Source organism: Labrus bergylta, chromosome 1 (assembly GCF_963930695.1).
Source record: "Labrus bergylta chromosome 1, fLabBer1.1, whole genome shotgun sequence".
In the NCBI taxonomy this organism is placed as follows: Eukaryota; Metazoa; Chordata; class Actinopteri; order Labriformes; family Labridae; genus Labrus; species Labrus bergylta.
In genome coordinates, this window is record NC_089195.1 from 31,373,592 (window position 1) to 31,385,819 (window position 12,228).

The following is a 12,228-nucleotide window of genomic DNA, read 5'->3' on the forward strand; positions in this document are numbered from 1 at the left end:
GTGATTTCGAGTTCAAGTCAGGATTACATCCCAGCAGTTACGCCTGCATAAAAAACAGAGGGGCTGCACTTACAGTGATTTAAATTGTTCTAACATACATTCAACTCTTAATTAAACAAGAAACAAAGAGGTATGTAGTTGTTTGACTTGTTTATGATAGCCCAGCTGATTGCCCAGCTGCTTTAATGTCCTTGCCGCTAAGTAGTAGGTTGGTCCTTAATCAACAAAAAAAACAAACATCTGACAAATCTCAATATTCAATCTCCTGAGAAAGACTGCAAAGTACAAAATTGTTTTGCGTCAAGTGATTTTTATGCCTCGAGTATTTCGTTAGTATAGATTCTGGGTTTCCCCTCAAGGTATACCAAGATGTCTAATGTTCAATAGCAGCCACTGATACTTGACCCACTGACCCGACAGTGAGTACCGGTCAGGAAACCTCACCCAGGTCGGCTCGTCAATGTAAGACATCAAAATGATTTGAGAAGGCGTCCAGATGGTCCGTAACCTTCTGACGTCAATTGACTGTAAATATCGCGCCTTGTTTGGGTCATGTTGTGTGTAAGGGTGTTTTGTGGAGTCCCTCCCTATGCTTAGATGAATCTTAACTGATTCTTAAAAAGCTCAAGTTTTCATTCACATGTGAATCTTGTTGTTGAGACAATCATCTGAACAGAGAGTATCCATCTTGTGTTGGGATGCACCTCTCCGACACTTTGCTTTCTGCTGAGCTATCACGGTGCCCGCAGCAAAGAGCTAACTATAGTGGAAACATGTCAGGTCTGCTGAGACGTACTCCAGCTCTCTCATTAAGTAAACACACACACACACACAAAATAGATGTACTAATGCATGCATGCAAAAAAAAAAAAACACACACACACACACACACACACACACAGGAAGATAAGACACACAACCACACATGTAGAGACAAACCCCCACACACAGACAGCCCTACACACACACACACACACAAACCCCCACTCCCACCCACCAGTGGTTAATTATCTAGCTTTGATTGCGGGCATGTTCGTCTCACATTGTTAATTAGAACTGTGAACACTTCATTAATTAGACCGAGCCAGTCCTCAAGGACCTGGGGAATTCCAGTACTGCATCTGTGTGTGTGTGTGTGTGTGTGTGTGTGTGTGTGTGTGTGTGTGTGTGTGTGTTCTTACCAGTTTATACCGCTGCATAGGGATCCTACTGGTGTCAATAGGAGCTCTCTTGGCTTCATCACTGAACCTGGCCTCTGGGAGTGCTACTGCACACATAATGTGGGCCCATCTATACAAACAAACACACACACGAGCACAGGCAAACAAATTAATACGTTATGATGATTACGATGCAGAGACGTTTCATTCGTCTGAGCTCCAGAGATCAGAGATAAGTGCTGAACAAAAGGATGTCTCACTTGTCGTTTTGGGTTTTTTTCAGGGCTCCACCTCTGAGGTTACAAAGACAGCATTCCTGAGGAAACACAAACAGAGAGCCAAAACCGCTAAGAAAGAAATACTACAATTCACCACTTCATTTACATTTTCCTTATTTGAAATTACATAAAGTAAGAGTTGATGTTACATTTATCGTTTGTTAGATAACTTCTGATATGACAATGAAATAACAAGACAAAAAAAAACAACAAAAGACGAGAATTTTTCAAAAGCATCTCCAATATTGATCCTAGTTTGAGCACGTTTCTGCTCGTGGAGCTTATTAGAAACATGCAGAGGCTTTTTAGGTCGGGTACAATCACTTCTATCTGAACTAGTTTTCTTGCCCGCTTCCATCGCTGCAACACCTGTTGACCTGATAACTGCTCTCATATCTGACAAACCGAGGGGCGTCCAAAACGGCTGTGTGGGGGGTCGCCTTAAAACCACCTACCTTCTCTGGTCCAAACAAATCCAGAGCATTCAGGAGCAGAATCTAAAGTTAGAAGGAGGACATACTGGCTGCTGCATTGTTGTCAGAGAAGCCAGCACTTCAACATAGCATGTTTCCTTAATGTCTGATCATACAGTAAGGTTAATTAGCATATTATGACATCATGTGAGAAGAAGAAAAAAGTTCTTACTGCTGTAAAGCTTCCCTCCGTACAGCGATCACAAGACCACTGTTCACCGACGTCATCTGCAGCAACACCATAGCAACCTGAAGGAGGAAATGATTGATAGAAGTTAATGATGTTTTAAAATTTAAGATGTCGGTCTCGACGTCTCGGAGATAAACCTGTGACATCACCGTTCTTTTGTGTTCAGAGAAGTCTACAACGTGCAGTTTCTGTGCAGCTGTGTCACTCTTAACATTGTGGAGTTTGCACTCCTACTAGCTACAGAACGGTAGTCGAGCTCTCAGCCTGCAGGGAAAGTTGTGAAGCACAGAACCCTAGCTTGCCAGCTCTCTGCCTGACCCCTCTGGTCACTCTTTAACTTTAATAAAGGACTCTTTCAATCAAAAGAGGACTCCACAAGGTTTATTTACTGAACAATATACCACTGTTTTATGTAAATGCATGATTATGACCTCATGATGGAGAAAAGATGTAAAAAAAAAAGTTGTGAACTCGGGATCAATAAAGTATCTATCCATCTATGTATATGATGCTTTCATGTCTTGTGTGAAGCACTTTGAATTGCCTTTTTGCTGAAATGTGCAAAAGAAATAAACTTCACTTGACTTAAAATCTAACTTCTTAAAAAAAACGACCTCCCTCCCGCTCCTCTACTGCTGAAGAGCTTTGTGGCCTGGTATCAGTGAACCCCTGACAGAAAACAGCAGACTTGACAACAAACGTTAAGTCCATCATCACTTACACAGAACAGAAGGAAACGCTACATCCACATTGTTTCCACAGATTTTCTACAGAAAAATGGTTTTGTTCCAAAAGGAGAAGTGCTCAAAATTGCAGGCTAAGTGGAAATAGAGAACTGTGCGGTAGCTCTGTCTCCCAGTGAGAGTGTGTGTGTGTGTGTGTGTGGAAGAGAATGGTTGTGGTTGAGCATGAAAACGCAGGCAACACGAGAGGACTTAGTACATCAATGGGTATATGTTTACAGACGCATCTGTTTGTGTGTTCAGCTACGTATCAAAGAGCGCTTTGCATGACAGCCGGGCTCGCACTGCCGTGACATTTTCTGCTTTCTCTTGTGACACTTGAGCACGAAGCCCTTTGTAACCCCGACGACATCGCTGACAGACACAGAAAAACACAACGTGGTATGAAAAACAACGGGCACTCCGTGTGAATGTTGTTGTTGTTGTTGTGAACGGTTTTTCTTTCGGTGTCCTTGGCGAGGCGGAGCAGCATTAATGTTTCACAAAAGAAAAGAAAAAGAATAAATCCTGGTGGCCTCTCACTGAAAATTTTTCAGAATTTAAAAAAAAAAGGATAAATGTGATATTTTCCAAAGTGAGCGGCTGGTTAACATCCACTGGTTAGAGGTTTTAGAAACATAAGCTGGAGGGGGATTTCATTTCTTAAGAAACACTTGAGATCTGTATATGCGTGCACGTCTCTCGTCCTTTTCTTCACCATCCATCACCAAACCGAAGATACAAATCTAGAGCTCACCTCACTTTCCGTTCCCAGGTTCAAATAACAGAACAGAGCTCGGACTTATTGTTGGGTCTCCGGACTAAACTGTGGCTTTTTCATCAGTGTCAAATGACACGCACTCCATCATCTACGCCCCCTCTGCGTGACCTCCACACACTCACAAGAGGCGAGTTAGTGGATGTGTAGTTAATACATGAATATAGTCTGTTTAAATCATTGTGATAGTCATTTTAAACCAGCAAGAACATTGGGAATGGGAGAGAAGATTTAGCGGATGTAGAGGCGAGGTGAACAGACAAAACTAAAACAGGGTGGAAATATTCCAAGAGTTTGATGAACTAGACAAACGGCACATCCAACATGATGCAGCACCTAAGCTCAAGACTCCAAAAACTCAAACTAGGAAGCAGATTTGAAACACCCGTCGCTTAAATGAGTGAAGAGCCACAGAGATTACTCCGTGCATTGTTGTCTGATGATTCATTTTTATTTAATGGCGCCTTTCAAAGCGGAGAAAAACAAAACAACAAAGTAACAAATCATCGACAAAATGAACATTAAAAAGACGAGGAGTTCTGAGTACGGCCGGTTAAAAGAATCGATTCATCAATGCGTTGCAATTATTATTTTCCAAATTCAATATTGATTCAGAGAAATCCTGAGGATTGATTTTTTGTGTTGTAATGACACCACTCTCCACTGGGGGCGCTGTGGGTGCTGTGAAATCAGGTCATTCCATTACAGCACTGTTATGTGTATTTCGATTTTGCTGCAAATTCAACTCAGGCACAAATGTGCACTTTAGATCAAACTGTCATCTGTATGTGTTATTAAATCGATATCGAAGCTTATTGATGGATACTGACTCGAATCAAGGGTGGTGCAGTGAGTTTAATGGAAGAAGACGACCTGAGAGTGCAGGCTGGTGTGTTGTTGAGCAGACTTTTCATTACATGAAGTGACACAAAGTGAGTTGTTGAGAAAATTCAGTCTTTTAAAAAAGCTTTCTGTGCTCCAAATGCTTAAATCACAGACTGCGTCTTTGTTCATTTAAAGAGATTTTCTTTATTTGTCTTATGAATGCATTTATTTGATTTGGAATTTCTTTAAAATCCTTTGTTTCTTCTACATTAAATATTCAGACAGGTCTTTTTGTGAGAAACAACTTTATATATACCAATAAAATGGTTTTATTGTTAACTCTAAAATGTAAAGTTATGACTCCTATTTCACAAGAAAAAGAAGCAAAAGGATAATTTTTGTTTTCATTGTCAGTGAATTGATATAAAATAAACGTATTGTTCATAAAGCGACTTCAATCTCTCTTTTTTATGTTAGACAATTGTAAAATAAGAATCTTGTTATTAAAGTTGCCAGTAAGATCACGCTTCCTGAACCTGTGTCGAGAGCTGGAGATAAATGAAATCTCCGAACAGCCAATCGGAGAGATTCCTCTCACAGAGCGCCGACGCTGACTCAACATGTCGAATCGGCCAAAAAAAAAAAGGCATACGGGGGCCGACGGGTAGCGAAGGAGCCGGACTCACCGCAAAAACTAGGGCGACGAGCTTCTGCCCTCAGGCATCAGATACAGATTACAAAGTCCAACAGGTTGAAAAATGATTTTATAACTCAGGCTGTCAAGCTTCTGAACTCTAAGGATGAAACTGATGATGGGTTTTCATTCTGGTTTTATGGACTTTTTTATATTCACTCTCAGTTTCCTGTTGTTACCTGATGAACTCTTTATGTATTTAATGTTGTTCATGGTGTTTCAATTGTCTGAGTCTATGCGCCTGTGTTTTTATGTTTTTATATTGTTTTCACCTGGCTGCAAACCAAATTCCCCCTCAAGGACGATCAAATTGAAAGTTGAGTTTTTCATGAACCCAGTGGTGTTATGTTCGGTCGTATATTGAGTTGTAACCTTGACGATGACACTCCAGTGGAGAGTTTAAAACACGGTGGGATCAACACCAGTGGCCAGAAAGTTTAGGGATGGAAACTTTTGCTTTTAAGCTGTGGATTCGGGACGGTGTGTGTGAGTCTCTAAAAACACTGTGTGCGAGTCTGCTTCTGTGGACGGCCGGCTGAAAGCTTGAGATACTGGCAAAATGTGTATGGATTGGGAAAGAGATCTGGGGGTTGTTAAAGCGTGTGAATGAGGGATTGAGAAAGAGCCCACAGTATATCGTGTCTGTGTGTCCTGTGGAACAAAGAGGCTCCAGGGTTTTCTTCTTTTTTTTTTTACGAGTGTGTGTGAGGGCTCGATACACGGGTTTGGGGCTTTTGGACAGGAAGTACATGTGGTGAAGGCAGAGGATTCACCCTCATTGGGCTGACGAGGGAAATAAAATACTCCCAACCACGGAGAGAGAGGGGGGTAAGGGAAACAGGAGGGAGGGGGGGCTGGAACATTTAGATGGAGTGAGTCAGGACATAAACCCACTGAACCTCTTACAGTGACATCAGAGAGACAAGCAAAACATGTAGAAACAAACAACGTGGTCGTTGAGGTAGGTGGTGAAAGTTTAGGAACTATAAACTTTACTCACAACACCACCATTCACCTCAGGACACACCAGGCAGTCAAGACCTCACATCCTAAATTCACACTCCCCCCCCCCTTTCTGTACGTACTTGCATGTACTTGCAGGCAGCAGCCCTGGCAGTAGAGGAGAGGGGAGGTGCCATCTTCCTGCAGCAGAGGGTTAGTGGGAGTCGGGGGGCAGTTCTGCTCCCGGAAAGAAAAGCAGATCTCTGGGACCAGAGGTTTAGTCCTCCGCAGACTCCTACAGGGACGTGTGGGGCCCTCCACTGGAGATGAAGGTGTGGCGCAATCCTCAGCAGCGATAGACGAATTGTCCTCAGCTTTGTCTTCGACCTTAAAAAGAGAACATGCTTGACTTTCCTGGAGCTTCATACCCAAATATCTACTGAGCAATTTTCTCAAATTTGTTCTCAAGACAGAAGAAGAACCTATGTCTGATTCATGAAATATTCAAAACTTTTCACCCCCCTTCAGCCCTGCCCAGAACAGGCTGTTTCTGTGTCTGTACCTTTAAATATGTAAATGAGCAGTGTCTGGCCACGCCTCCTTCCTGGAAGGGGATGCGGCTCGGGCTTTCTTGCACCTTGCCTGATTGTTTACGGTGAGAAGGCAGACTCAGAGGGCAGAACAAACACCTAGCTGTGGGAGTGTCACCCACCTGGGGGAGGGGTTACAGCCCTTTGTGATGTCATGAAGGGAAAATGTTCAAACGGCCTGTTTGAGCACACATTTTTTGAAAAGTGGAGCAGGCAAAAGATGGAGAGGATGGATTTTTCTCATAATGAGGGGTTTGTTGACAGACTAGCAACTCATTAATGTTGGAAACATGGAAAGTATATTTTGCATAATAAGTGACCTTTAAAGTGTGTTTATGCTTAAGTCTGCTGTAAACATAGTCTTTAATAAAACTGTAATCCATTTAGAATACAAACATTCACCAAATGGCACTGGATGTGATTTCTGTTGAACTCCACTTTACCTGATAATAGGGCATGAAGAGTGTGCATACAGCGCAGAATGGCTCCATTGTGGCTGAATGAGCATTGTACTCCCTCTCCGCTGTGAAGCAGCTCTTCCTGTTCTGCCACAGGTAGATGAGGGGCTTCGCCCACGCTTCTATTTCCTGCTCCTCCTCCTCCTCCTCAGCCAAGGTTGCTTCAGTGGGCTCTGAGTGCAGACAGGACAAAAGCCTTACAACCTTGCAATCACTTATCTATTCAACTGGCGCCTCTTTCACTGGAGCTCAGATGATGATGATTCATGCCATGCAGCGTGCACATCTTTTTTTCGAGATTTGTAAATTGAGCCCTTTTTTTTTCTGAATGTAAAGTAATTATGTTGCTTGAATATGAATAAAGCGTAGCATGCATCCTTCTTTAACATCTGCAGTATTAATGGTTATGTTGTTAACTCAGATCTTTTCATGCACAGAGCTGACTATTTCCTGCAGTGCCTTGAAAAACATTTGGGATAAATAGGACCCTGTCTGATTATAAAATTAACCAAAATGATAAAGAGCTGTCATCATCATAAAATAGGCGTCTGGCAGCCATGGACACCTCATGGTCATTTCTCATTCAGGGACAAATAACCAAAATGGCTGCTGAATTATTCATCTTTTTGCTTTTTTAATACAGCTATTGAGATAATGAATGTGACTGTGTGTGTGCATTTGTAGGTGTTAATTGAGAGCCCCTCCCCACCCACTCTGTTCAAACCATGACAACAAATAGAGTATCTATCACACACTCATTTTACTGCGGTAGGCCCGGGAGTTAAATCTGTTTGCTTTATGGGTGCGTTGACGTCAGAAGAATCATTTGGTGGGGGACATAAAATGTGAAAAATTAGGAGAGGAAGTGGGGAACCGCAGAGTTGAATGGTTCAATGGTTAGAAAGCTACGCAGCAGGGGGAACACAAACATTACCGGACATCACTTAAAAGCTAACGAGTTTGGTGTAAACTCTATTAAGTTATAAACTTCAATTCTACTTCCACATGACCTTTCAACAAAGAGACACTCATGTTTTTTTTTTAAAGATGCTTTAAATTGGGGTTATAGTTCCTCAAACTCAGGGGGGAAAAAAAAAAAGTTATGGCATCTGCATTCTGGTTCACTGAAATGCAACGAGCAGAAGTCAAAGAATCATGGTTTCTGGCCGGATGCCACTTTCAATACGGCGCCGACCACAACAGGAAACGTCCCTGGGTTTTTATTAAAATGAGCACGGCTCTTGGTTTACAGCTTGTGCATGTGAGCTCTATGAATGTCTTTATAAGGCTAACACTTAGCTGTACCTTTCAATGATCTTTGTGAACAGTGTGAGTGTCTGTGTGTGTCAGTGTGTGTGTGTGTGTGCCCACCATCATCACTGGCGACTTGTTGTTTGACAGCAGTGGGTACAGCCCGTGCAGTAGGTTTCCTGAGTGGGTGACGCCAGCTCTTAGACGTCCTCTTCACCGACAGCGCCGGGTACTAGTGAGCAGGCATCAATGAAAAGCGTTACATTATTTCTATTTAGATCAAACTCGAGCAAAAGACTGAAACTGTACAACTGAGTGGATGAGCACTCACAGCACAAACCTCTCCAGGTTCCAGGCCTAATTCATCACACTTGAAGTTAGGCGTATTATCTTCTTCTTCTTCTTCTTCCTCCTCCTCCTCCTCCTCCTCTTCTTCTTCTTCTTCCTCCTCCTCCTCTTCCTCTTCCTCTTCTTCATCCGATGAGTCACTACTACTTTCTCCCTTGGCAATACTTTGCTGCTCCATCTCATCGCCATCGGATCCCCCTTCTTCCATATCAGACACCCCATCCTGCTCTCCTCCAGCCACCCCGAGAGGTGAAACAGAAGTGTCTGAGTGTAAACTCTCCTCTGCGTCTCTTTGTCTCTCCAGCTCCCTGCACAAGGACAGCGCTTCAGACCCTTCGGCCTCCCCTCTGTGGAGTTCATAATCTCCACAAATCCCCATGGGTTCAAGAGCGCCGACAGAAACCAGCGAGGTGGGCTCCAGCTGGGCCCAGGTGAGAGGCCCCGCCTCCTCTTCCAGGCTCTCCGACTCCCGCAGGCCTTGATGCGCGTCATCCAGGTCGGTGACCTCTTTGCACTGCGGTTCGGTCCACATGGTGTAAGGTAGAGTGTCGTGGGTGAAGTCGGAGGGCAGATCGGGGTTCAAACTCTGGATGAGCACAGCGGGACTCTGGGAATTGAAGTTTTTCCAGATGCTGCTGGAGAAAGGTTTGGGCTCTAAGTATGAGTTCTGCGTAGCACAAAGCGAGGGGGGGTATGTAGTGTTGTGGTGGAGCTGAGATGCTGAGTGACTGTCACTCTGAGTGCATACTGCAGGGGAAGGGGCCGGGGGATTATTGTTTGAGGAGCCACTTAAAAGAGAACCAGCCCTGCTCAGACTCGACGCACCGCCTCTTTGTACTGGGTCCTTTGAGTTGTCTTTATTTGCTAACTCTGCTAAGCTGTATTGCTGCTCTGTTTGAGATGAGGCGCTTTGAACTAGCTGGCGAGGGGAAGCCTCGGTCTGTCCAGCAGTTACATTTTCCAGCTCGGTATGAGCCCTTTCTGCGGCAATTCCTGCTGTTATTAGCATTTCATGGACACCACCAGATGTTATTCTGTGCGTAGCATTGGTGGTTAAATGAGCCATGTTGCCCTCTGAAACAGATACTGCTGCCCCTGTGCAATTATACGGAGAATCTGAATGCCAGTTGTTGGCTAGTTTTACAGCAAGAGGTTCTTTTTTTGCCGTCATTGGGTCCGTTTCTCTCTCTCCATGTGAGGAAGGAGAGCCAGTTGGCGTCTCACGTTGAAGCACAGGTGCAACGTGGTCCCTGCACCGTCTGGACTTTGGGACATCCCTCAGCCCGTCGTTAGCAGGAGTGAGCGAGGGCATCTCTTGGGTCAATACAGGCGGCGGCAAAGGGCAGATTCCAAGCTTATCTGCAGGCTCTGGAGTGAGCTGTGGCATATCCACAGCATTCCTCTGTAGCAGAGGAGGGAAAAGATTTTCCTCAGTGTTGCTTTTTTCTAAGTCCATGAAGGGGCCACATGACGTGTGACCTTTCCCCTCTACCGGCTCAGTTTTGACATTGTAAAGTGCTTCTGCATTAGAGTGTGGTTTGATACATTTTGGCTCAGCTACCGTGTCCATTTTCTCTGCATTAGCAGCATTGTTAGTGTTTTTCTCAGAACCCGTGGCCATGTAGCTGTCAGTGTTTGGCATTAGGCTTAAAGTGTCTTCTCTACATGAGGAACTAGGCGCCTGAGCTTCACAGTCGGGAGGACACAAGCTCATCTCAGGCTCAGCTGAAGAGCTCGTTGTGTGGGAAGGTGAGCTGAGTCTGTTTGCCTCTCGGGGAGGCACCCTGATAGAGCAGCCCTGAAGAGTCGAGAGGTCTTGTGGTTCAGGAGAGCAGCACCTTGGCTCGTTATTTCCAGGATGTATCTGTGCAGCCTCCGGCCATGGTCTGAGTCCTTCAGGAGTCCTGCTCGGGACCCCTGACCCTGAGAGGTGTGGAGGGTCAATGTGAGTGTCTGTTTTTGCATTTGGGTCATTCTTGACGGTTGACGCGGCGGAGGTAAAGGTGCTGCAGGGAGAGTTATCGGAAGGCCCCTTGGTGGAAAATCCCAAACCATTACTCTCTACACGATTCACCTTGACCACACACATCTGTCTGCAAGGACCTGTAGCGAAAAGAAGGATGGATAACGGTGAAATCTACCATCAAGTAGAAAAAGATAATATCATGATATAAAGAAAAAAGACTAAAGTCTAGACCTGCTCTTTTTGTGAAGTGTCTTGAGATAACATTTTCCAAAACAGAAAATAAGCTCACATACCAAGGTGAGTTTCTTACCGGGTAGCTGAAAGTAGTTGTGATTCTGGTTGTGCTTCGACTCAGCTTCCTTTTTCTTCTCCTTCTCCTCTTCTCTGCAGGTTGCCCCTGACGCCGACCTTCGAACCTTGGGCCCGAGCGGACCACCCAGACCTTTCCTCTTAGTGCTGTTCAATGCTGAGCTGCCATCCAGGCCAACGGGCTCCTCTGTGGTTCTGAGGCGCTTGGAGCGCATACGAGAGTGGCTGCTGCTGGAAGAAGAGCGAGAGAGAGAGAGAGAGAGAGATCAAAGACGACTGCAGTGTAATCACCCAGATTACAACCTTAAAGCAATGAAACCAAGAGCACAACTCTGTGACAAAGAAGACGAGGGCGATTGGCTTTTACAGCTTGAGAAAAATTTCTGGCCTGAGACATTCAGTCTTTAGCAAATGCACCAAAGCCGCCACCACTGGGCACACATAGTCTTAAATTCATCATCACAATCAGATTACGAGATGCAACGACTACACTGTTACTGTTAGCTGCAGTAGACTCGTCTCTGTTACAGTTTGGCCTAAAAAACACAAAAAAAAAACCACTGCCTGAATTTTGAATACTGTACCCTTTATTAGCGGGCTTGGTCTTGCGCCTACTCTGCAGCCAGCTCTGCAGCTCGGGCGTGGAGCCGGGAGTGGGATGTGTGTGGTCGATAGGGGTCGAATCTTTGCCCAGCATCCAGTTAGGGTAGCGGTCAGGTTGAAAACGCTTCACAAAGGGTTCCATGGATATCTTAACCATGTCTCTGCTACATGTGCACTAGATGAGAGAAAGAGGAGGAGGATGAGTTTTTGCTTTCCTTGCAGTGTCTACTTTTCAGCCTGAATTACCGTTTATTCTACACTTTGTTTTTACCTCAAACGAGCTTTATTAAAATCTCAAATCACTCATTTGAGAAATAAATAAAGTGATAAAAAGGACTTGTACCTGCGTGGCCACTTTGCCATAGTCTATCCAGCGCACAGTGGCAAAGTTGGTGGACTCGGCACAGTTGAAGCCATGATTGAACCCAGCATGGTAGCCATAAGGGAAGGTGACCATAAACTCTCCAGCTTCCTGAGTTATCTGAAGATTTAGAAAAGTGAAAAGGCGAGAGAGATGAGGGCTTAAGATAGCATGTAAAGGAAAATAAAAGAAAACTGAAATCAGCCGCTGGAGATTTCAAGCTTTGCTAATTAATATGGCAAGAAAAGCTGTTGTCATAAAGTTGGTAAATAACAGGAGT

General features: G+C 44.4%; 1 protein-coding gene across 5 annotated transcripts in view; it reads right to left on the reverse strand.

Moving 5' to 3' along the window:
* The window catches only part of kdm4c (lysine (K)-specific demethylase 4C), a 37,930-nt gene that overhangs the window by 13,948 nt on the left and 11,754 nt on the right, over positions 1-12,228 (reverse strand). For 4 of the 5 annotated variants that reach the window (XM_020645552.3, XM_020645555.3, XM_020645554.3 and 1 more), the window contains exons 8-17: positions 11,931-12,068; positions 11,569-11,762; positions 10,986-11,212; positions 8,693-10,812; positions 8,482-8,593; positions 7,096-7,283; positions 6,206-6,449; positions 2,084-2,160; positions 1,421-1,476; positions 1,182-1,290 (exon numbers count right to left, since the gene is read on the reverse strand). In XM_020645552.3, coding sequence (XP_020501208.2) covers positions 1,182-1,290; positions 1,421-1,476; positions 2,084-2,160; positions 6,206-6,449; positions 7,096-7,283; positions 8,482-8,593; positions 8,693-10,812; positions 10,986-11,212; positions 11,569-11,762; positions 11,931-12,068 — 3,465 coding nt within the window. The remainder of the gene's footprint in view (positions 1-1,181; positions 1,291-1,420; positions 1,477-2,083; positions 2,161-6,205; positions 6,450-7,095; positions 7,284-8,481; positions 8,594-8,692; positions 10,813-10,985; positions 11,213-11,568; positions 11,763-11,930; positions 12,069-12,228) is intronic. The other variant, XM_020645553.3, reaches the window with a different exon arrangement.